This window comes from Dermochelys coriacea, chromosome 1, assembly GCF_009764565.3.
Source record: "Dermochelys coriacea isolate rDerCor1 chromosome 1, rDerCor1.pri.v4, whole genome shotgun sequence".
In the NCBI taxonomy this organism is placed as follows: domain Eukaryota; kingdom Metazoa; phylum Chordata; order Testudines; family Dermochelyidae; genus Dermochelys; species Dermochelys coriacea.
Window position 1 is genome coordinate 208,284,361 of NC_050068.2, and position 25,816 is coordinate 208,310,176.

General features: G+C 44.0%; 1 protein-coding gene across 1 annotated transcript in view; it reads right to left on the reverse strand.

Annotated features, from left to right (window-relative positions):
- Positions 1–22,827, reverse strand: part of SPAG17 (sperm associated antigen 17) — a 289,645-nt gene extending 266,818 nt beyond the window's left edge. Inside the window, 1 exon segment of the mRNA XM_043512980.1 lies at positions 22,605–22,827. Within this exon segment, the coding sequence (XP_043368915.1) occupies positions 22,605–22,706 (102 nt within the window). The 5' untranslated portion in view covers positions 22,707–22,827.
- Positions 22,828–25,816: the final 2,989 nt, after the last annotated feature.

Here is a 25,816-nt window from a genome sequence, read left to right on the forward strand (position 1 = left end):
CAACCTCTGCAACAAATAAGGCAGGGGTCTTACAAACCATGGCTTCATTATTACACAATCCTGATTAATCTCCAGGGCATGGTTCATCCCTGTGCGTAGAATGAGGTAGGGGTCTTATGGAAAAAATAGTAAGGGATTATGTAATTAAAGAGAGTGTATCATAACAGGAGACCCAGTAACTACAGTCTTCTGCCTCTGTTTCCCCCAAGCTTGACCCCTTCTGCCCTGTCCATTCCAGACTCTTACAGTCCTGTCTCCTCCTTGAATGCCTCTGCCTGGCTTCTCTTTCCAGTCCTAGTTTCCATCCTTTCAGGCTCCGTGTCCGAGTCTCCTTCCCCAATCAATTCCAGTTCCATCCCACCTCCTGGCTTCTGTCTGATCTCAGTCTTCCTCTCACACTGGCTTCCAATTCTCCCTACCCCAGTTCCCTCCCAGTTCTCAGCCTCAGTCTCCTTTCCCAGCTAGTCCTAGTTTTACCAACCATAATCCCTGTCAATTGCCAGTCCCAATCCACCCCATCACCAGGTTCCTTGTTCCAATAAACTCCCTCCACTGCTTCCTCTCCCCTTCAAGTCCTGTTCTTTCCCCCTTTGCATTTGGGACAAGTGGCTTGGGCACTAGAAAGGGGGTATTAAGAACACACATGCACAAAAACAGATCTTCAGAGAATGCAGCTGACAAACTCTAACAAGTCAGTAGTGAGCATATGCAATCTGAGATTTTTCAAAAGTTTATAATGGGGCCAAATTTGGGCATTTTTTCATTGGCACAGCAGAAGATACATCCCTGACACCAGGGCAACTCTCCTGCGACCTTTCAAGTCCTTGCTTCAATGAAAGGAAATGCTACATCTTCTCAATAAAACAGTTATTGGCAGGCCCACTGACGGGAAGAAGAGCAGGGGAGCAAAGGGTGCATTTGCCCAGGGGCCCAGAAGATTTAAAAGGGTCTGGGGGCCACCAGCCACCACCGCTGCTGCAGTAGCAGCAGTGGCTGCCGGGAGCCCCGGGCCCTTTCAGATTGCCTGGGTGAGCTGCAGGGCTCCTAGGCACATGCGACTGCTCTGGGCCCGTGCTCTGGGGGACCCCACGGGCCAGCGTGGTTGGTCCCAGAAGTAACGGTGTCGTGGAAGTGACAAATCGTCACTTTCACCCTGGGCCCCGCCCCACGCCCCCCAGGGACAGCCCTGGCTCTAGGGCCCAGTATTGCTCTCAGTAGGCTTGGTTATAAGGACATTTTTAATATGATCAAAACAATGTATTTACAGTAATCTTATTCTCAGAAACAGCTATTTTTACTGAAACAATTTTTGATGGGGGGGGGGGGGGGAAAGCCTGCAGCAGAGACCTGGCATGGAAAATATCAGCCCAGATGGTTAAAGTTTGGCAAAATTATAGGCAACTGAAAACAGGATCTTATAGTGGGAAGAGTCTGTAAAATGAGGCTGCTCATTCATCTGTAACCCACTGTTTCAGTGTGAGATGGGTGCTCTTTTAGTGGCTGATTCACACACAATACCAGATTTCACTTGCTGCCAGCTAATACAGTAAGTCCTGTAAATCAAGCAGTAGAAGTCTATGCTGCAGTTCTGCATAATAATATCTATCTTTACCTTTTTCCTTTAAAAAACCTAGGAAATTATATTAAAATATGCATAAGAACGTGATTAAGCTTGCAAATCAAACACTTGAAAGTCTGAAAATCCCTAAATTAAGGCTGCTCATCCATATGAATTATAATACAGTTTTCAACTGAATAATGAGATACTCTTTTTTTCCACGGGACCCATCTCATTCTGTCTGCAGGGTGGAAAGTGCTCAGGGAATTAATTAAGACTATAATGTGAAAGAGGCTTTTGTTTGTAGGATCCCTGCCTTATTCCCTGTAAGTATGTAATGAATGAAGCAATGGCCTGCAGGAAGAGAAAGGAAGATCTTGTGGTTAAGACAGTAGAAATATAATGGGACAAATAATGGAAAGGCTGACAAGGACTTGATCAATAAAGAATTAAAGGATGGTAATATAGTAAATGCCAATTTAACATGGTTTAATGGAAAATAGGTCTTGTCAAATGAACTTGACAGCATTTTTTGATGAAATCACAAGTTTTGTTGATAAAAGTAACTGTTGACATAATATACATGGACTTCCATAAGGCAGTTGAGTTAGTACAGTATGACAATATGATTAAAAGTATCAAACAAATTTAATATTGCACATATTAAGTGGAATACTAACAGATCTCAAAATGTAATTATAATGGAGAATCATTATTGAATAGTGTGTTTTTAGTGGCATCCTATAGATTCTAGTTTTCAGCTATTTATCAATGCTTTTTAATATTTCTATTAATGATCTGGAAGAAAATATAAAATCATTGCTGATAAAGTTTGCAAATGATATAAAAACTGGAGGACTGGTAAATAATGAAGAGGACAGATCACTGATCTGTCCTGGGTCCAGTTCTATTCAATATCTTCATAAATGATTTGAATAATAGCATAAAGAGAGAACACTTATAAGGCCTCAGCTGGACTACTGTGTCTAGTTCTGATACCAGCAATTCAAGGATATTGATAAATTGGAAAGAGTTCAGAGAAGAGCCATGAGAATAATTAAAGGATTAGAAAACATGCCTTACAGTGATAGACTCAAGGAACTCAGTCTATTTAGTTTTACAAAGAGGGTTAAAGGAGAGCCTTGATTACCATCTGTAAGTACCTATGTGAGGAAGAAATATTTAATAATGGGCTCTTCAATCTAGCAAAGAAAGGGATAACACAATCCAATGGCTGGAAGTTGAAACTAGACAAATTCAGACTGGAAATAAGGTGTAAAATTTTAACAGTGAGAGTACTTAACCATTGGACAATTTACCATCAGTGGTAGATTCTCCATCAGTAACAACTTTTTAATTAAGATTGCATGTTTTTCTAAAAGATATGCTCTAGGAATTATTTTGGGGAAGTTTTATTACCTGTGTCATACAGGAGGTCAGACTATATGATCACAGTGGTCTCTTTTGGCCTGGGAATCTATTGAAGTTTGCAGATGACACAAAGACTGGTAAGGTGGCAATAATAATGAGGACAGGTTGCTATTACAGAGTTATTTGGACTGCTTGATAAGCTGGGTGTGATCCAGCAACATACATTTCAACATGGCTAAATGCAAGGCCATACATCTAGGCAAAAAGAATGCTTAAAGCAGTGGTTCTCAACCTCTTTACCATTGTGGGCCACATATGCAGCCCAAAATGTGTTATGTGGGCCACATCCAATACTACCTGTATGGCCCTGAGGATGTCACATGGGCTGCAGCTGTGTGCTGATTGGGCCGCAAGTGGCCCATGGGCCGCAGGTTGAGAACCACTCACCTAAAGAATGGGGGACTGTATCCTGGAAATAAGTGACTCTGAAAAGGACCTAGGGTCATGCTGGATAACCCGCTGAACATGAACTCTCACTCTACTGTAATATTGTGGCCAAAAGGACTAATGTGACCTTTGGATGTATAAACAGAGGAATGTGGAGCAGGAAGGTTACATTACCTTTGAATATGGCACTTCGTGAGACCACTACTAGAATACTGTATCCAGTTCTGGTGTCCACACTCCAAACAGAAAAAAAAAAAAAAAAGAAAAAGAAAAGAAGAATTTGAGGACTGGAAAATATGCCTTACAGTAAAAAATTAAATGACTTTGGGCAGGAATGGAACTGGAGGGAAGGCATACAGCAGGCCTTTTGACCAGGGTACGAGGAAAGCATCTGTCAGTGAACCCAGGCTGTGATCCACTCAGGAACAAAAAGATGACATTTTTTGTTTGCTCTTGTTGAATACAGGTCCACTGGGGGAGTTCCTCACCACTAGAAAATGGATCTGGACACATCTGGGAGAAAAGACAACTTGTGGTGGCCTGAAAACAACCTGCTCACAACTTGCTCAGGTGGTCTGCCAGAGAGTTTTGAACTCCTGGAAGGTAAGCAGCTCTCAGGTTGATGGAACTGGTAATGCAGAAATTCCAAAGGAGGATCACCTCCTAGCATACCTCTGGTATGTTTACATACAACATGGCAGCTGTGTTGTCTGTGAGTACCAACAAATTCTGCCCCTTGATATGCGGAAGGAACGCCATGCAAGCTAAACTAATGGCCTGAAACTTTGTGATATTTATATGGAGACTTAGTTCCTGAGGAGACCAAAGCCCCTGAGTCTTGGGGACCTAAGTGAGCTCTTCAACCTAGATCTGATTTATCTGTGACTAAAGTCAGTGACTGTTGTGGAGGGGCAAAGGCAACTCTCTCGCAAACATCTGCAGGTTGTACGCACCAGTCCAGGGAGGACAAGTCCTGAGCAGGTGCTTGAACCATCATCTCCATATGACAACAGGCTGAAACACCGAGGCTAGCCAGCCCTGTTGTTTTCTGAAGTACAGTATGGCATGCTGCATCACGTAAGTGCACACTTACATGTATCCTACAAGTTTGAGGCAGTTCTGAACTATACCGATAGGATGGGCCTCTAGGTCTAGAGCAGGGGTCAGCAACCTTTCAGAAGTGGTGTGCCGAGTTTTCATTTATTTACTTATTTACTACTTTACATACATTCACTTTAAGGTTTCGCGTGCCAGTAATACATTTTAACATTTTTTAGAGGGTCTCTCTCTATAAGTCTATATATTATATAATTAAACTTTTGTCATATGTAAAGTAAACAAGGTTTTCAAAATGTTTAAGAAGCTTCATTTAAAATTAAATTAAAATGCTGATCTTACGCCGCCAGCCCACTCAGCCCGCTGCCAGCCTGGGGTTCTGTCTGCTGGGTCCTGCCAGCCAGGGTCCTGACTGCCAGCCCTGCTCAGCCTGCTGCTGGTCTGGGATCCCGGCCCTGCCCACATAGAGTGAGTACCTACCTTCTCCCTGGTTCTAGCCCATTCCCTTCCTCTCTCTCTGCACTGAGCTGAGAGTGGGAATGCACTGAGCATAGGGCTGGGGGTGAAGAAGCAAGCTGGGTGCTGGGGTGTAGGGTCTGACCAGGAGCTAGAATGCAGGAGGGGGCTCAGGGTTGGGGCAGGAGGTTTGGGTGTGGAGTGCTTACCAGGGCAGCTCCCATTTGGTGCGAGCGGTGCAGGTGGGAATGTGGGTGGTGGTGGTAGTGCAGGAGCTCCCATTTGGTGCTCAGGGTGGGAATATGGGGGTGCAGGAGTCAGGGCAGGGGGCTGCGGATGTGTGAGGAGGGTGCAGGAGTCAGGGCAGAGGGCTGGAGTCATGCGAGGGGGGTGCAGGAGTCAGGGCATGGAGTGTGGAGGAGCTGGGTATGTGTGGAGGGTGCTGGAGTCAGGACTGAGGTCGTGGGAGGATGCAGGGCTCAGGGCAGAGGGCTGGGTGTGTGTAAGGGAGGTGCACGGGTCAGGGCAGAGGGCTGGATGTGTGTGAGGGGGCTACAGGGGTCAGGGCAGAGGGCTGGGGTCATGGGCACGTGTAGGGGTCACAGCAGGAGGCTGGGATGTGTGGGGGTGCAGGGGTCAGGGAAGAGGGCTGGGGATGTGGGCTAGGATCCTGGGGGTGCCCCAGCCCCCTGCCCAGAGCAGTTCACGCCAGGGGGCTGGAGAGGTTATGCCCTGATTCCACCCCCATTCCCCAAGGCCCCCTCCCCACCTCTTCTCCTCCTCCTCCCCAGAGCAGCAAGCATGCTGCGGCTCCGCTTCTCCCCCTCCCTCACAAGGGCCATCAGCTGATCGGCGGCAGGGAGGAAGAGGAGGAGGGGCAGGAACCCAGCACACTGGCGGAAGAGGCGGGGGAGGGGAGACCTTGCCTGCCCTGCGGGGGCGGCGCAAAGAAAAGCAGGCTGGAGCTAGCAGGATTTTTAATGACACGCTGCTGCCTGCAGGGGTCCTGGCCGCAGGCCCAGCTTAGCCCACTGCCGGCCAGGGTTCAGCAGCGGGCTGAGCGGGGCCGGCGGCTGGAACCCGGCAGGCAGCAGCGTGCTATTAAAAATCGGCTCCCGTGCAGTCTTTGGCACGCGTGCCATAGGTTGCTGACCTCTGGTCTAGAGCAATGATCCACATTGCTTGAAACCTCTGCTCCAGCAGAAAAGCCCTAGCCTTTGTAGAGTCCACGACTGCCCTAATTAGGTCTATTCTTTGAAGAGGAGTCAGGATAGATTTCTCTGTATTGATTAGGAGCCCCTGTGCATTGAAAATGGACTGAATAGCTACATTGGAAAGTATTTGGGACCTGGATTGGCTCCTCACTAGCCAGTCATCCAAGTAAAGGAACACATGGATTCCCGACCTTTGCAGGAATGCTACCACTACAGTCATGCATTTCATGAATATGTGATGGGCTGCTGACAGGCTGAAAGGCAGTACTGTGAACGGATAGTGGGATCCATTGACTGTGAATCTGAGAAACTTTCAGTGGCTCTGGTGAATCACCATGTAAAAATAGGTGTCCTTTAAGTCGAGCACAGCATACTCGACCCTAAGGGATAATAGAGGCTAGAGTAAATATCTGGAATTTTGTTTTCTTTAGGCATTTGTTTAATTGCCTTAGACCTAAAGTAGGCCTATGACCCCTTTTGTCTTCAGGATTAGAAAGTAATGGGAATAAAATCCCTTCCCTCTGAACAACATAGGAACTTCCTGTAGGCCCCAATGAGGAGGAGAGACTGAAGTAGCATACTCTCCTAGAGTAATCCATGAAGAGGGTTGAGGAAGGGAGGTGAGAAGGGGGAACAGCAATAAATTGAAGAGTGTATCCCAGTTCCACCATGTTTTAAGACCCCACTGATCCATGGTGATGTGTGTCCAAACGCTGAGGTAGTGGGATAGGCGTTTGGCAAAAATTTGGGTGGGGAAAGACTAAAATGCTCTCCTATGCCTAGAAACTATTCTTTCATGTCATGGTTGAGGAACAGTTGTGGAAACGCAGTGTATGTAGGAAGGTTGCACTGTGTCCTGTGTTGTATCTCTTCTGGAGACAGAGAATGTCAACTTACAGAGCTGGCAAGCCACCACTAACTTCTCTTAAAGCAGTAACTATTTAGATGGCTAGCCATGTTCTAAAATGGTTGTTTTGTTAAAACATATTTATGTGGACTGTCCCATCCCCCTTCCTTCTGGCTTCTCTACACCAGTGTTTCTCAACAACCAGTCCATGGACCGGTGCCAATCCTGGAGATATGCCTGACATAGTTTAGGAAGGCAATAAGCCAGTCCCTGCTATCAAAAAGGTTGAGAAACACTGTTCTACACACCACAATTTGGAGCTTTTTCCTATGTAAAATATTTTGGCACAGATACACTGTTCAGATATTGCTGTGGCAGACAAGAAATGGAGAGCAAAGGGATAGATGAGTATCTGTCTTATTCATTTAAAGTAAAAATATCTAAATTCTATTTGCATTGAAATAGTGTACTGTAAATTGAGGAAGTCTCTCTGATTCTGACATGAACCCTGCATGTTTTAAGAATAATAGGAAGGCATTTTGAATATTCTTACACAGTCGCTGGGTCTGGAATGAAAGAAAGCAATCTAGCTGGAGTGATTACAAATTTAGGAAAGACTATAGAAGACATTAAAATAGAGAAGAATATTTAGAACCTCCTCTCTCCTCACCCAAGTTTATTCAAACTCCTTTAAATAAAACCAAACCAATTCCCTTCCCCAGAGTCTAAATACCCCTAAGTCAGGCACACTAACATGTTGTGAGGGACTATGAAAAAGATTCTCACAAAAATCTTGCTTAATTACAACTGCTCTGCAGCTCCTGGAGACAAATTTGTCTTTTCCTGACCTTATCATTGGAGGGTCTGGTAAACTAGCATTCTAGAGCAGACATTTGGACAAGCCAGGCAAGTTGGCCATTTTCAGACTGCTGCATCCTAGAGAGCTTTTGGTGGGAGGAATACCATGACAATCTACTTTATTTCCCTTTCCAGCCAATGTGATTGTCTGGCCCCTAGTATTGCTTATTCTTGTGGTATTTGGTGTTTTTCTTAAAGCCCCAACTCCCAGAGTCATGTGCTTACATTAGAACCTCAGCTATGTTTCTAGTCCTAATGGTTACAGAGAAAATCTTGAAAATGTGAAGCCCAAAGGCTCAAACACCAAAAGAAAAACATTTTTAGTTTAAATTTCCTAATTGTTAAGCCAATCTCATGATTTCTGAGGCCTGATTCATGATTTTTTGACAGTTAGGATAGGTAGTAGTGCCCCTGGCTCTCTTTGCTGCCAACAAAGAGAGAGTTGGTAAGTCAGCAGCTAGAGTAGGCCTTACTGAAGAAGTCATAGAATATCAGGATTGGAAGGGACCTCAGGAGGTCATCTAGTCCAACCCCCTGCTCAAAGCAGGACCAATCCCCAATTTTTGCCCCAGATCCCTAAATGGTCCCCTCAAGGATTGAAATCACAACCCTGGGCTTAGGAGGCTAATGTTCAAACCACTGAGCTATCCCTCCCCCCACGTCAGGCTACTTATGAGCAGTTTTTGCAAACTCATGCAGCTGCTCCATGGGATACAATTGTAAAGGAATCTCAGTTCCCATTTTCATTAGCTCTTGAATGATACATGCCCACATTATCACTGGATTCTAGTTTCCAGCAGCCCTAGCTATTGGTGAATATGCTCACATTCTAATGTAATCCATATTTTACCTGTGGTGTATAATCTATGCAGAATATATAATACAGAGCAATTATTCATGCAGTTAGAGTTTTAACATACTCAGAATTCACTTTCACTTAGCAAATATTTTCCTAGAAGGTAGCCATCTTGGTGGATATATGAAGGCCTGCATTCCTTCTAGCTTTACATTCATTCATATAATATATTAAAAATAAAAAAAATGCAAACTATGTGAGATTTTGAAAAATCCACATTCCCTTTTTACGCTTCCCATGTAGTTTCTGGCTCTTACTAAAACAAACTTGCATAAATTTGCTATGATTTGGTTAATAAATACCAATAAAATTATACTTCAGTTAGCATAGCTAGTGAACGGTATTGGTGAAATGACTTCCTTTCAGACATTAAACTTCTTGTTTTATTAAAAAAAATTGTAAGTAAATCTTAAACACACATTAAAATGTGAAATGTCATTGCTTAAGCTAACCAGTACAACATAAAACAAGTTCTTTATTGCTTCCAGAATATTCTTCTTTGACTGTCAAAAAACAAAATGTATCCCACAGTTTGATAAAATTGTAAGATCTTTAAATCCATTATCAGTCAATTATTAGAAAAGATATTTATTTGATACTTTCTTTCATCTCAATATTGTACACCATACACTATACAAGTCTGTAACTATTTTAGAGAGCTAATTACAAGGGGCACAGGTAGCAACACCTGTGACTAAGATTGCCTGATACTCATTATAAGATCCTACTTTCAATTGCTTGTAACTTTGCCAAACTTTAAACTTTTGGTTGAAGTTTTCCATGTCCCAGGCTGAATTTTTTTTTTAGAAAAGTTCATAAAAAATGTTTCAGCTATTTCTCAGAACATGGCTTGGAGAAAATATGTGGTTTTACCAATGTTAAAGAATTCTTACAACCATTTCAATGAGAAGTTCAAGCACCTCCATGCTTTGAAGAAAGGAACCAAAATTTGGCAGGGAGTCATCCTATTGTCAGGAATGTGCCTTTGTGTTCTCATCGGGGGAAAAAAAAGTCCTAAATTTGGCTACATTATAATCTTCTGCAAAATCTCAAGATCAGTAGAGATCTGTTAGTTTGATAGCTAAATTATCTTAAAATTCCATCTACACTGAGCATTCTCCAGCCCAAGGTAGCAGGGACTCAGCAGAACTTTCCCTACAATTGTTTTTTGTGGCTGCTGAGGGTTGCTATAACACCAAACACTGGAATTGAGAGCTAGGAGATAGTTTCTCCTGTGCTCTCAAAGTTCCCCCTGCTTCTGCCCAGCCAATAAGGATGAAAAGGAGGAAATAGCCTGATTGGAATGCAGAGGCCTGAGGAGCCAGGCCTGAGGGCTAGTAAGAGGGGAGACTGGGTTAAGGAGCTGGGTGGGGGACTTGGACAAGGAGCAGGGTGCAGGGCAGAGGACTGGGATGGGGATATGGAACCAAAAGGGGCAAGGGATTGTGAGGAGGAGCAGGGCTAGGGGACTGGGACTTGGAGCCAAAGTGGATTTGATTGGGACAAGGAGCCAAAAGAAGGCTGTGGGAACTGGGGACAAAGACCCAAGGAGGTGGAGGAAGACTGGGGCAGAGAATAAGTCCAGTAGACCAGACTCCCCTCCGAACTGGGAATACAACCCAGATTCCTGAGTCTCAGCATTCTTGAGGAGGATGAAAGTCCCAGGGAAGGAGAGCATCTAACTGGAGCAGAGGGAAACAACCCCATAGTTGAGACCCTCCTTCTAGATAATGCTGTGGTATCCTCTCATACTGAGGATACCCCTCTGGGGGAGGGAATTAGAATCCAGCTATTAGAAAGAGACAGGTATTAGTAATGGGTTATTCAATCATTAGAAACATAGATAGCTGGGTTTGCGATGACCAGGAGAACTACATGGTGATTTGCCTGCTTGGTGCAAAGGTTGCAGATCTCTCGAGACATCTAGATAGACTTATGTGTAGTGCTGGGGAGGAGCTAGTGGTCTTGGTACATGTAGGTACTAATGACATAGGGAAGGATAGGAGAGAGGTCCTGGAGGCCAAATTTAAGCTGCTAGGTAAGAGACTGAAATCCAGGACCTCCATGGTAGCATTCTCCGAGATGCTCCCAGTTCCACACCCAGGGCCAGTTAGACAGGCAGAACTGCAGAGTCTCAATGTGTGGATGAGATGATGGTATAGGGAGGCGGGGTTTAGATTTATTAGTAACTGGGGAAACTTTTGGGAAAGGAGGAGCCTATACAAGAAGGATGGGCTCCACCTAAACCAAAATGGAACCAGATTGCTGGCACTTAACATTAATAAGGTCGTACAGCAGTTTTTAAACTAAAGGCTGGGGGGGAGCACATGGTTCAGACATCCCTTAGGGGAGGATCTATTAATAGAGAATCTCTATGTCCTAGTGAGGACGAGAGGATGGAAAATAATAAAATACAGGAAGGTCTGATCAGAAACAGTCAAATAAAAAAGAGTCCCATTCAATCACATCGTATAATGGTAGACAGCTAAAAGGAGACAAGTTTTTAAAGTGCATATATACCAATGCTAGAAGTCTAAATAATACAATTTGTGAACCAGAGTGCCTCGTATTAAATGAGGATATTGATATAATAGGCATCACAGAAACTTGGTGAAATGAGGATAATCAGTGGAATACAGTAATACCAGGGTACAAAATATATCGGAAGGAGAGAACAGGTCATGCTGGTGGGGGAGTGGCATTATACGTAAAAGAAAGCATGAATCAAATGAAGTAAAAATCATAAATGAATCAAATTGTACCATAGAATCTCTATGGATAGAAATTCCATGCTCCAATAATAAGAATACAGCGGTAGGGATATATTACCGACCACCTGACTAGGATGATGATAGTGACTGTGAAATGCTCAGGGAGATTAGAGAGGCTATCAAAATAAAAAACTCAATAATAATAATGGGGGGGTTCAGTTATCCCCATATTGCCTGGGTACATATCACCTCAGGATGGGATGTAGAGATAAAGTTTCTTGACACCTTAAATGACTGCTTCCTGGAGCAGCTGGTCCTGGAACCCACCCTAAGTAGAGCAGAGGATCTGTCCAAGAGGTGAATATAGCAAGACTGCTTGGTAATAGTGACCATAATATAATTAAATTTAATATCCCTGTGGCAGGAAAAACACCACAGTGGCCCAACACTGTAGCATTTAATTTCTGAAAGGGGAACTACACAAAAATGAGAAGGTTAGTTAAACAGAAGTTAAAGGGTACAGTGCGAAAAGTGAAATCTCTGCAAGCTGCGTGGAAACTCTTTAAAGACACCAAAATAGACGCTCAATTTAAATGTATACACCAAATTAAAAAACATAGTAAGAGAACCAAAAAAGAGCCACTCTGGCTAAACAACAAAGTAAAAGAAGCAGTGAGAGGCAAAAAGGCATCCTTTAAAAAGTGGAATCATAGAATCATGGAGTATTAGGGTTGGAAGAGACCTCAGGAGGTCATCTAGTCCAATCCCCAGCTCAAAGCAGGACCAACACCAAATAAATCATTCCAGACAAGGCCTTGTCAAGCCGGGCCTTAAAAACTTCCAAGGATGGAGATTCCACCACCTCCCTAGGTAACCCATTCCAGTGCTCCACCACCCTCCTAGTGAAATAGTGTTTCCTAATATACAACCTAGACCTTCCCCACTGCAACTTGAGACCATTGCTTCTAGTTCTGTCATCTGCCACCACCTAGAACAGCCGAACTCCATCCTCTTTGGAAACCCCCTTCAGGTAGTTGAAGGCTGCTATCAAATCCCCCCTCACTCTTCTCTTCTGCAGACTAAATAACCCCAGTTCCCTCAGCCTCTCCTCATAAGTCATGTGCCCCAGCCCCCTAATCATTTTCGTTGCCCTCTGCTGGAGTCTCTCCAATTTGTCCACATCCCTTCTGTAGTGGGGGGACCAAAACTGGCCACAATACTTCAGGTGTGGCCTCACCTGTGCCGAAGAGATGGGAATAATCACTTCCATCGATCTGCTGGCAATGCTCCTAATAATACAGCCCAATATGCCGTTGGCCTTCTTGGCAACAAGAACACAGTGCTGACTCATATCCAGCTTCTCGTCCACTGTAATCCCCAGGTCCTTTTCTGCAGAACTGCTGCTTGGCCAGTCGGTCCCCAGCCTGTAACAGCACATGGGATTCTTCTTTCCTAAGTGCAGGACTCTGCACTTGTCCTTGTTGAACCTCATCAGATTTCTTTTGGCCCAATCTTCCAATTTGTCTAGGTCACTCTGGACCCTATCCCTACACTCCAGCGTATCTACCTCTCCCCCCCATCTTCGTGTCATCTGAAAACTTGCTGAGAGTGCAATTAATCCCATCATCCAGATCATTAATAAACATGTTGAACAAAGCTGGCCCCAGGACCGATGCCTGGAGCACTCCACTTGATACCAGCTGCCAACTAGACATTGAGCCGTTGATCGCTACTCGTTGAGTCCGACAATCTAGCTAGCTTTCTATCCACCTTATAGTCCATTCATCCAATCTATACTTCTTGAACTTGCTGGCAAGAATATTGTGGGAGACAGTATCAAAAGCTTTGCTAAGGTCAAGATATATCACATCCACTGCTTTCCCCATATTCACAGAGCCAGTTATGTCATCATAGAAGGAAGTTAAATCCTAGTGAAGAATATAGAAAGGAGCATAAACACTGGCAAATGAAGTATAAAAATACAATTAGGAAGGCCAAAAAAGAATTTGAGGAACAGTTAGCCAAAGAATCAAAAAGTAATAGCAAATATTTTTTTAAGTACATCTGAAGTAGGAAGCCTGCTAAACAACCAGTGGGGCCACTGTATGATCAAGGTGCTAAAAGAGCACTCAAAGATGATAAGGCCATTGCGGAGAAACTAAATGAATTCTTTGTATTGGTCTTCATGGCTGAAGATGTCAGGGAGATTCCCAAACCTGAGCCATTCTTTTTAGGTGACAAATATGAGGAACTGTCCCAGATTGAGGTATCATTAGAGGAGGTTTTGGAACAAATTGATAAATTAAACATCAGTAAGTCACCAGTACCAGATGGTATTCACCCAAGAGTTCTGAAGAAACTCAAATGTGAAATTGCAGACTACTAACTGTAGTCTGTAACCTATCATTTAAATCAGCTTATGTACCACATGACTGGAGGATAGCTAATGTGCCAATTTTTAAAAAGGGCTCCAGAGGTGATCCCAGCAATTACAGCCTGTAAGCCTGATTTCAATACTGGGCAAACTGGTTGAAACTATAATAAAGAACAATATTGTCAGACATATAGATGAACATAATTTGTTGAGGAAGAGTCAACATGGTTTTAGTAAAGGGAAATTATGTCTCACCAATCTACTAGAATTCTCTGAGGGGGTCAACAAGCATGTGGACCAAGGGGATCCAGTGGATATAGTGTACTTAGATTTTCAGAAAGCCGTTGACAAGGTCCCTCACCAAAGGCTCTTATGCAAAGTAAGCTGCCATGGGATAAGAGGGAAGGTGCTCTCATGGATTGGTAACTGGTTAAAAGATAGGAAACAAAGGGTAGGTATAAATGGTCAATTTTCAGAATGGAGAGAGGTAAATAGTGGTGTCCTCCAGGGGTCTGTTGTGGGACCAGTCCTATTTAGGGTGAGCAGATGACCCAATTTTATAGGTACAGTCCTGATTTTTGGGTCTTTTTCTTATATAGGCTCCTATTACCCCCACCCCCTGTCCCGACTTTTCACATTTGCTGTCTGGTCACCCTAGTCCTATTCAACATATTCGTAAATGATCTGGAAAAAGGGGTAAACAGTGAGGTGGCAAAATTTGCAGGTGATACAAAATTACTAAAGATAGTTAAGACCCAGGCAGACTGTGAAGAACTACAAAAGAATCTCTCAAAACGGGGTGACAGGGCAACAAAATGGCAGATGAAATTTAATGTTGATGAATGCAAAGTAATGCACATTGGAAAGCATAATCCCAGGGCAGCCTTACCATGAGGTGAACTGAGGCGACTGCTTCAGGTGCCAGACTGGGGGGGGGGGGAGAGAGGGGACATCACTAGGACCCAGAGTGTTGAAAATTGTGTCTGCTGCTGGTGCATATGTATTCTCTCCCTTTGCTTTAGATGCACAGAGATGGTGGAGTGCTGTGCTGGAGGAAGGAGGGCACAAGAGACATAACAGGCAGGCAGGAGGAAAGGTGAGAGAGAATAACAGAAAGCAGCAGGAGCTGCAGGGAGAGAGAGGAGGAGGAGCCTCTTATGTACCTCTCTAGCACTCACAGGAGCCTGGACTGATTAACAACAGCTTCTCAGGGAGCTTCCTGTTTCCTGCTGCTTCCCTGAACCCACTTGAGGAGAACAGGCAGTCAACTGAAGTAGTAGGAGCCAGTTAGGCCCTTAAGACACTGATATCTTCCCTCACTCAGGCCCTGATACCAGCCTGCTTATTTGTCCCCTTCACCTGAGTGTTGAGAGCCACTATAGCTGGCACAGAACAGCAGTCATGAGTGAAAGAAGAAAACGCCCCTCTGGGGCAGCATTCAGAAAAAGAAAGCAAGCAAAGGAAGCTTTTCTATCTAAGCAGGAAGGAGCTCGCCTGAGATACATAGACACAAATGTTCATGGTGAGCTTTCCGGCCCCACTGAGGATGTGAGTGGTGAGAAGATGCCTGATTTTCCAGTTACTCAGAGTGCAGGTGACCTGGCAGCTACTGCAGCATCCATATCTCCATCTCAAATGGATGTAACCATGCACATTCCTGAAAGAAAAGTGTAGATCAGAGAAGAGTGTGGTGGAGGTGCAAGAAACAGCTGTTGCTGAGTTTAGTTTCTTAAGTGTAGATGATCCAGGACTGTGGACCTGCTTGAGCAGTAGCCTGAGGGACTTCCTTGTACTGCAGGGGCCACAGCAAGTGAAAAACTTCATGTTCCCCAAAGACAATGAAAATAGAAGTTTCCATCCAACACATTACTGGCGTGAAATCCCCAATGGTGACAATGTGGAGAGGCATGGCTTATGTACTCAAAAACCCAGAATGCTGCATACTGTTTTTTTGCAAACTCTTCCAGTCTAATGTTCCAGCCACATTGGGTTCTACAGGAACAAAGGACTGGAAAAATCTGGCTAGAAATCTGGCATGCCAGGAGAAGGCAGCAAATCACCAGAGAGCAATCCATAGGTGGAAAGAGCTTGAGATGAGACTAAGGTTAAAGGCCACCATAGATGATCAGCATCAAGAGAAGATTGCATCAGAGTCTCTTTACTGGCAAAATGTTCTGAAAAGGCTCATTGCCATTGTGAGAATGCTTGCTATCCAAAACCTAGCACTCCGTGGCACTTCAGATCAGCTGTATGTGCCAAACAATGGAAACTTCCTTAAAATTGGGGAGCTGATGGCTGAGTTTGATGCTGTACTCCAGGAGCATCTATGAAGAGTCACCACCCAAGAAATGTACACACACCACTACCTTGGAAAAACAATTCAAAATGAGATTATACAGTTACTGGCAACAAAAGTCAAACAGAAGATTGTGGCAGATCTGAAGTCAGCAAGATATTACTCTGTTATTCTGGACTGCACACCTGACATCAGCCATTTGGAACAAATGACTTTATTCGTGTGTTTTTTAACAACAACACAACCTAGAGAAAATGTCCCTGCAATGATGACTGTCAGAGAGCATTTTCTAGAATTTATTGACATTGATGATACTACAGGAGCTGGTATGACAAATGTGCTTCTTAAAAAGCTGGAAGATACAGGATTTGCGATAGCTGATATGAGAGTTCAGGGCTACAATAATGGTGCTAACATGAGAGGAAAGAACAGAGGAGTGCAGACATGGATCTGAGAGTTAAACCCTCGAGTTTTTTTGTCCCATTCAGTTCTCATTCATTGAACTTGGTGGTCAGTGATGCAGCATCAGCTTCTAGTGAGGCTGCTGAATTTTTTAATGTAATTCAAAGCATCTATGTATTTTTCTCTGCAGCAACTCATCGATGGCAAATTTTGAAGCAACATCTGGGAACATCCTCTTTGACACTGAAACCACTGAGTGCCACACAATGGGAAAGTCGAGTGGAGGCGATAAAGCTGATCAAATACCAAATTGGGAAGATAGATGATGCCATAGTTGCCATTATGGAAGATAATGCTATGAAAGAAACTGTTTGTGGGAGAACAGTGGCAGAGGGAAATGGAATCACCAGAAAGATACATAACTTCAAATTTCTGTGTGGCTTAGTGTTGTGGCATGACATACTGTTTGAAATAAATGTTGTAAGCAAGAGACTCCAAGGTGTTGACCTTGATACATCTGGAGCAATGGAACAACTGGACAAAGCAAAGTCATATCTACAGTCTTACTGGTTAGATGAGGGATTTCAAAATGTTCTGAAGAGTGCACAGAAGTTGGCAGAGGAACTTCACACTGAAGCTATTTTCCCACCCATTCAAGAATACAAGAGTCACTGAAGAAGAAGACATTTTGATTACGAGGCCCGGGATAATCCCATAAGAGACCCCAAACCACAATTCAAAGTTGAATTCTTTAACCAGGTGCTAGATTGTGCAATACAGTCAGTTGAAGAATATGTCATGCAGCTCAAGGAACACAGCAGTATATTTGGGATGTTGTATGATATTCCAAAACTCCTCAACATACCTGAAGAAGATCTACAGCAGCAATGCAGGGCTCTAGAGAAAGTGTTGACACATGATGAGATGAGCGATATCGATGCGAGTGATTTAGGTGATGAACTGAAAGCCCTTTCAAGATACATTTCAGCAAGATCAACTCCAAAGGCTGTTCTGAAATATATGTGCACAAATAAGATGACCACCCTCTTTCCAAATGCTTTTGTTGCTCTGCGCATACTTCTAACACTTCCTGTAACAGTTGCCAGGGGAGAACGCAGCTTCTCCAAGCTGAAGTTAATAAAAACACATATACGCTACACAATGACACAGGAGAGGCTGGTCGGCCTTGCAACCATCTCAATAGAGCATGAGCTGACCCAGGCTGTGGACCTTCAGGAAGCAGTTCAAATCTTTGCAACCAAGAAGGCATGGAAAGCACCACTTTGATTATTCAAACAGATAAAAATGCCAGTCTTTACTATGCAGACAAGAAAAGTTACATTTGCTGTTCAGGCATTTGAAAGTTAAATGTTACTTAAAATTTTTGAACAAGGCATTTTAAGTTGTTAGTTCTCCTTTATTGGGGTAGGTAGCAGAGCAGTACCATGAGAAGAGTAGAACAGGAAGAAGGCAGAATTGAGACCTTTCAAAGTTTTGGCCCAAGCGAGGGGGCATGGGGGCATCATTTGAGCTTCCTGCCTCAGGTGCCAAAATGTTGAGGGCTGGCCCTGCATAATCCCAACTATACATATAAAATTATGGGGTCTAAATTAGCTGTTACCACTCAAGAAAGAGATCTTGGAGTCACTGCGGATAGTTCTCTGAAAACATCCACTCAATGTGCAGTGGCAGTCAAAAAAGCAAACAGAATGCTGGGAATAATTAAGAAAGGAATAGATAATAGGACAGAAAATATCATGTTGCCTCTATATAAATCCATGGTACGTCCACATCTTGAAAACTGTGTGCAAATGTGGTTGCCCCATCTGAAAAAAGATATATTGGAATTGGAAAAGGTTCAGAAAAGGGCAACAAAAATGATTAGGGGTATGGAATGGCTACCATATGAAGAGAGATTAATAAGAGTGGGACTTTTCAGCTTGGAAAAGAGATGGCTAAGGGAGATATAATTGAGGTCTATAAAATCATGACTGATGTAGAGAAAGTAGATAAGGAAGTGTTGTTACTACTTCTCATAACACAAGAACTAGGAGTCACTCAAATCAAATTAATAGGCAGAAGGTTTAAAACAAATAAAAGGAAGTATTTCTTCACACAACAGACAGTCTACCTATGGAACTCCTTGCCAGAGGATGTTGTGAAGGCCAAGACCATAACAGGGTTCAAAAAAGAACTAGATAAATTCAGGGAGGATAGGTCCATCAATGGCTATTAGCCAGGATGGGCAGGAATGGTGTCCCTAGCCTCTGTTTGTCAGAAGCTGGGAATGAGTGACAGAAGATAGATAACTTGATGATTACCTGTTCTGTTCATTCCTTCTGGCGCACCTGGCCCTGGCCACTGTTGGAAGATAAGATACTGGGCTAGATGGACCTTTGATTTGACCCAGTAGGGCCATTCTTATGTTCTTCTTTTGCTATCAGCTAACATCTGTGAAACCCACTGGCAAAGCATATCTCATATCCTCTAATGCTGGTCTACACTGAAGACTACAAACTCCTCCTATCAATTATAGTCCATTAGTCCAGTGGGAGAGATCTGTGCTGCAAATCTAAAGGTTCCAACCATGTTAATGACCCTAATGGGTGCTGTCACCATGGTGATACATGATGATTTTTTTCTCCATTTTGCTTTTTTTTTTAAACCAAGGAAATTATATAAAAAAATACATTAAAAGAACATTAAGTTTGCAAAGTGGAAGACTATCATAATGAACACACACGAGGGTGCCAGTGCACGGGCAACCTTAATTCTAGCATTTCCTAACTTTTGAGCGCTTGACTTTTCAATTGTAATGTTCCTTTAATGTAATTTTTGTATGCAATAAAACAAATAGATCAAGGATATTAAAAGGAGATTAATAGAATTTGGAGCATATTATTATGGCCAGTTAAAATGCAAAGCAGGTCAGTAGTGACCAAAAGCTGTTGCCATGTGATGGCTGTTGGCCTCCTATGAAACAAGTTGATGGTCATGGTCCAATTTCCAGTGGACAATGTCCACATCACAAAAGCCACCACCATAAGTAGAACTAATTGACATTTCACTGCCTCTTTAACAATCTCAGGGCCAACAACTGAACAGGCAATCAAGAATGACTTACCCTCTCTTAAAAATAAGGGTTGAGATTCATTATTTGGAGAAAAATGGGGGATTTCAGTCTTTAGAGTTGTTGAGCAGCACTTACTTTAAAAAAACATTATGTTTGATTGTGAATTAAACTCCCAATATCTGGTTGTTAAAAGCAGTCTTTTCAGGTAAATGTATAAATATAAATATATAAAAGAGAACTTGGCATCAGTACAGTTACTGGTAAATTGTTCAACCAGTTTTTAAAGCAGCCTGCTCTATTTAAAAGTCCATACACTTATCTGCTTAAATAGAGGTCACCCCAATTCCTAGAGGGGGCACAGCAGTGACCCAATAAACAGAAAGGCCATGGAAGCCATTTGTCTCACTTGCAAAAGCAGTGCTAGAAAAACATATGCTACATAAATATTATTGTTTGCTAAACTGCTACACTATTTTGAAATCAAATTCTTTCTAGCAAGTTAAGATTTATTAGAATTACATTATTTACATAGGACCTGGAAACCTAAATATGCTTTTAGATCCTCACACACCATAAAAAAGGGCCTTTTAGCTACACACACGCTCAAGTAGGAAAATTACAGCTTCACATTTTCAACGTTACAGTTAATGCTGTGTCAGCACCTCCATGAAACCTAGTTGTTCAGCAGCTTATAAAAGTTCACTCTGATCTGAAACTTGGCATCCAGTCTCAGAAAGAAAAGTCTCAAAAAGAAAAAGAGAGAAAATCTGTTTGTCTGCTTTTCCTTTATACAGGTTTCAGAGTAGCAGCCGTGTTAGTCTGTATTCGCAAAAAGAAAAGGAGGACTTGTGGCACCTTAGAGACTAACAAATATTTTTGAGCATAAGCTTTCGTTAGCTACAGCTCACTTCATTGGATGCATTCAGTGGAAAATACAGTGGGGAGTTATATACACAGAGAACATGAAACCATGGGTGTTATCATACACACTGTAAGGAGAGTGATCACTTAAGATGAGCTATTACCAGCGGGGGGAGGGGGGGGAAGAAAACCTTTAGTAGTGATAATCAAGGTAGGCCATTTCCAGCAGTTGACAAGAATGTCTGAGGAACGGGGGGGGGGGGGGGGGAATAACATGGGGAAATAGTTTTACTTTGTGTAATGACACATCCACTCCCAGTCTCTGTTCAAGCCTAAATTAATTGTATCCAGTTTGCAAATTACTTCCAATTCAACAGTCTCTTGTTGGAGTCTGTTTTTGAAGCTTTTTTTTGTTGAAGAATAGCCACTCTTAGGTCTGTAATTGAGTGAGCAGAGAGATTGAAGTGTTCTCTGACTGGTTTTTGAATGTTATAATTCTTGACGTCTGATTTGTGTCCATTTATTCTTTTACGTAGAGACTGTCCAGTTTGACCAATGTACATGGCAGAGGGGCATTGCTGGCACATGATGGCATATATCACATTGGTAGAAGCGCAGGTGAACGAGCCTCTGATAGTGTGGCTGATGTGATTAGGCCCTATGATGGTGTCCCCTGAATAGATATGTGGACAGAGTTGGCAACTGGCTTTGTTGCAAGGATAGGTTCCTGGGTTAGTGGTTCTGTTGTGTGGTTGCTGGTGAGTATTTGCTTCAGGTTGGGGGGCTGTCTGTAAGCAAGGACTGGTCTGTCTCCCAAGATCTGTGAGAGTGATGGGTCGTCCTTCAGGATAGGTTGTAGATCCTTGATGATGCGTTGGAGAGGTTTTATTTGGGGGCTGAAGGTGATGGCTAGTGATGTTCTGTTATTTCTTTGTTGGGCCTGTCCTGTAGTAGGTGACTTCTGGGTACTCTTCTGGCTCTGTCAATCTGTTTTTTCACTTCAGCAGCTGGGTATTGAAGTTGAAAGAATACTTGATAGAGATCTTGTAGGTGTTTGTGTTTGTCTCTGTCTGAGGGGTTAAAAGCTCTCCAACGCATCATCAAGGATAGTTCATCTTAAGTGATCACCCATTGTTTCATGTTCTCTGTGTATATAAATCTCCCCACTGTATTTTCCACTGAATGCATCCGATGAAGTGAGCTGTAGCTCACAAAAGCTTATGCGCAAATAAATTTGTTAATCTCTAAGGTGCCACAAGTACTCCTTTTCTTTTTCCTTTATGCAGTGTGCAAAGTGCATGAAGGTTATCTTTTTAAATTTGTTCTTCTTCTACTACTGTGTAATTTAAGGATGGGTGACCTGGAGAGTCCACTATATTACACAAATATTTTAGCACTACTAATATAAATTCTTGAATTAGTTTACCCTCAACAGAAATAAGCAAACACAATAATTTACTCAATGGAAAAAAGTTACTTCTATTCTTGTCCTCAGAAGGTATACTATGAGGAGGGCCAAGCTTACTGAGAACATACAGTAGCGTCTAGTGCCTGCCAACCATCAGTTCATGTTGGAAGGGAAAGATCAATATATTGTAGTATACATATCCCCATCTCCAAAGGCAAACTGAGTGAATATGATGTTTGATAATTACACACCTTCTGTGAACCAGAACATCAGGTAATTTTCTTGTCTCCAATGATGAGTTTTATAATGAATTCTCACTCCTGGAGATAAAAAGAGCTCCAAGGCTGTCTTTATATGTAGTTTAAAAAAAAGTATTTATGATAAAAATAATAGTTATGTGTAATAATAAATTAGTCTAGTTTATATGATATATAGCAATGGTATTTAGTTATTATATCAAAAAGGTTTATCTATGTATGTGTAGCGATATAGATCTTCATGTCTAGAAGTATAGGGTTGCACTGGGCCCCCTCACCCTTTAGCCCCCACTGTGCCATGCCCCCTCCCGGCTCCTCCTCGCCCCCTTAATCCCCACTTGCTCCCCTTTCCAGAGGCCCCACTATCCCTCACCCTTCCCCACTTTAGCCCACACCATATCTAGGGTTGCCAACCCTCCAGGATTGCTCTGCAGTCTGCAGGAATGCGTCCAACCAAAACTGGCAACCCTAACCGTGCCCCTCCTTGCCCCCTTAACCCCCACTTGCCCCTCCACACCCAGACCTCGCTGTGCCCCCCTCTGCCCTGCCCCCTTTTCACCTCCTCCAGGCGGGCGGACACCAGCCCGGCCTCCCAGCTCTTGGTAGCGGCCCCGGGCCCCCCGGGGGAGCTGCCTCCGCTCTTAGGCCGCTTCGGCCCCATGGGGCGCTCGGAGCCTCCCCCGGCTCAGTTCGGACGCGGCCGGGTCCTCACGCCGTATCCATAGCAACCCAATTCCTCCTGCCCACACGACGGGGCGCCTTCCGGGCACGCCCACCACGCTATCTCCATAGCAACCGAGCTCGACGCCGGCGGGGCAGGTAGTACTGCCCCCGCCCCACGTGGCTCCGTGCGCGCGCGCTCGCCCGCCCGCCCGCCCGCCCACGGCACGGTGCGCGCGCGACGGTGACCCGTCCCGGCTTGTCCCCTCCCAGTCCCTACTTCCTGCTCGCGGTGGGCGCGTGCCCAGGGTTTAGGGCCTGGGGAGCCTCGCGCCCCGCCGCCCCGCGCGGTAGGGGAAAGCTATGCTGAGAGCTGGCTGAGTCTGAGCCCAGCCCAGCGCTACCCAGACCCCGGCACCAGCGGTGCCTAGCGCCTGACTCCGGGCGAGTGACTGCGCCACTGGCGTGCGGGTGTATACTCAGCCCCCCGAAAATCTCCAGGGCCAGGGCTGGGTCCGACGTTCGTGTAGCAGCAGCTGCGGCCAGCCTGACTGGAGACCGGCGGCCTCACCACGCATTGCACCGCGTGCAGTTGGGCTGCTGGTGGGGATTTCATCTCTGGGCCGGTGCAGAGGAGACGGGCTTTGCGCCCCCCCCCCATATGCAAGGGCGAGGGGGCAGATTAGCCCCAGGAGCAAGTTACAGCCGCTTGAAGGTTAATTGTTATACTTAATGTCATTCCCAAAGTGATTCCCAGGTCAACACCCTTGTAAACCGTGTTCTCAAGTACCCCACTAGGTCTGTTCTGCACCATGACTTGTGTGACTCCTCTCTGGACCGTCTCCATGCAGGGCTAGCTCAAGAGTGTGTGTTTCGTCTGGGCTCTTCTGCCCTGTTCGTTGGGGCTAGGAGGAGGCAGTGAGTCCTCTCTGAGCCCCTCCCTGCTGACGCTAGCCTGGAGGAGACCACATGGCCCATCTTGGTCCCTCTGTAGTGAGACTCAGAGCTGAAAGAAGGTTGTCTGGTTCACCTGGGTACTTCCTCTGCACAGACACTAGGATGGGGAAGAGGGTGTCAGAGTAGCAGCCGTGTTAGTCTGTATTCGCAAAAAGAAAAGGAGGACTTGTGGCACCTTAGAGTAACAAATTTCTTTGAGCAAATTTATTTATTTATACAGCTACAGCTGTAGCTCACGAAAGCTTATGCTCAAATAGATTTGTTAGTCTCTAAGGTGCCACAAGTACTCCTTTTCTTTTTGGAAGAGGGTGTGTTTCCCATAGGTATTTGCCCGTGGATGCCAAGGGCTAGAAGGAGATTGTCCTGCCCAGAGGGAGAGTCACTTGTCTATAGGCAGTATATAGGCAGTCATCTGCAGCTTTATTGTCTCCTCATCTTCAGTGTACTGAAATATCTTCGTTAACAGAGCTTCACCATATAGATGTTATATTTTCACCTTTCCATATTGTTATGGGCAACTCAGAGGGAGAGAATAGGGGCAGTCTCCTATATCACATAACCTCCTATTAGCGGTACTTTGGGACTGCCAGCATTGGGCTTTTCCCCCAAAGCATCCTTCTAAAACGAGTGCTGGGCTGGGGCTAAATTTGGAGGATGCAGCCCCATCAGAGGGGAAGAATGAAAGGCAGTGCACTCAGATGTGACTAACATGAAATTTCAAATCCAAACAAGCATGCTGGCAGCCTTGGCATGTCTGAGTGAGTTCACACAATGGTGCTGGAGCGTGACCTCAGCCTGGATGCCTGCTGTGTGGTGACTCAGAGGTCTGCATAGGTGTGGGCAGCTAGGCCCACTCCCATGCCTAAATCACACTACAAATATTACCATATGTTCCTGCACTGGGACTAAAGGGGGAGAGGGAGGCACAGCTGGGAGAAAGCAGGAGAGCTGCCAAGATAAAGAATTCATTACAGAGGAGTCATGTTGTGATCTCACACTAGAGACGAGTGAAATATTTTGTGTGATTTAACATTCTGTGAAAATATCCCAAACCACATGCTCCCTCTCCCCCAACCACACTATACCAATCTGAGTTGCTCAGAACATACAATCTTTATTTTAATTTCATAGAAGCCTTGAAATCCTGCTGTTCAGTGCATTATTGATTTAGTCTGAACTTCATTCTAGGAGGATACTGACCTATTGTGTACTCTCTATGAAAGGCCTATAATTACGCACTCATAAGGGAGTGGGAGCTCAGGTTTATGGGTTATGTGAGAGACAGTGAGTCTTCTAGTATCCTACCTTCACATTGTATAGAATCACCTTTCCCCTTGTCCGCAGACAGATGTAGTTTATAGCCCTTCTTGAAGCAGGAAGAGATGCCCACTGTTTTTGCCAAGACACATTAACATTTTCTTCACCCCATTTCTTGGCAGGAGGCCACTTTCTGTTTCTGAGGTTTTTCATTTGGTGCCAGAAACAGAAAAGTCAGACACCAGTTGCTGGTAGAAATGTAGGGGTATGACATTCCCCTATCTTGACTACAGTACTGTATATAGAGGCTATGTTTGTACTTGGTGTGTCAGGAGTGAGGTGCATTAGCAGAATATTGGGGAAGAGAAGTGGGATTGGAATAACAGATGATGCAGTAGGACAGGACTAAAATGCCATATATAATGTAGTTTTGCAGCTGTGCAAGTTGTCACATAATACCCTTATTTTGAACTGTGTTTCTGAATCCAGGCCTTTATTATGATTTTTTAAAAATATCTAGCCTTTATGATTATGAAGTAAACCTTCACAAAGTCAAATGAGTGTAACCATTGCACAGATGGCCTGAGTCCACAAACAGCTTGAAACAATATCCCTGAGAGGTGTGAACTGGCCCATTTATACCCTTTACATATTAACACTGAAGCATAACTATGATTATTTGAGCTAAAACATAGTTAACTATTTTACTGCTAATCATTTTAGCAACTACATCCAGCTACAGTGCTAACTATGATTGCTGGATATATGGGCAGATACTGAGGCAAGATTAAGTAGGGCAGCTGGTTTCTGGGGAATGAGGAGTTCACTCCCTTCCCCAAATGTAAAATTACCTCCAGTGTTTCTCCAAAGAGGAAGGAAAAGAGGAGATTATCTAAT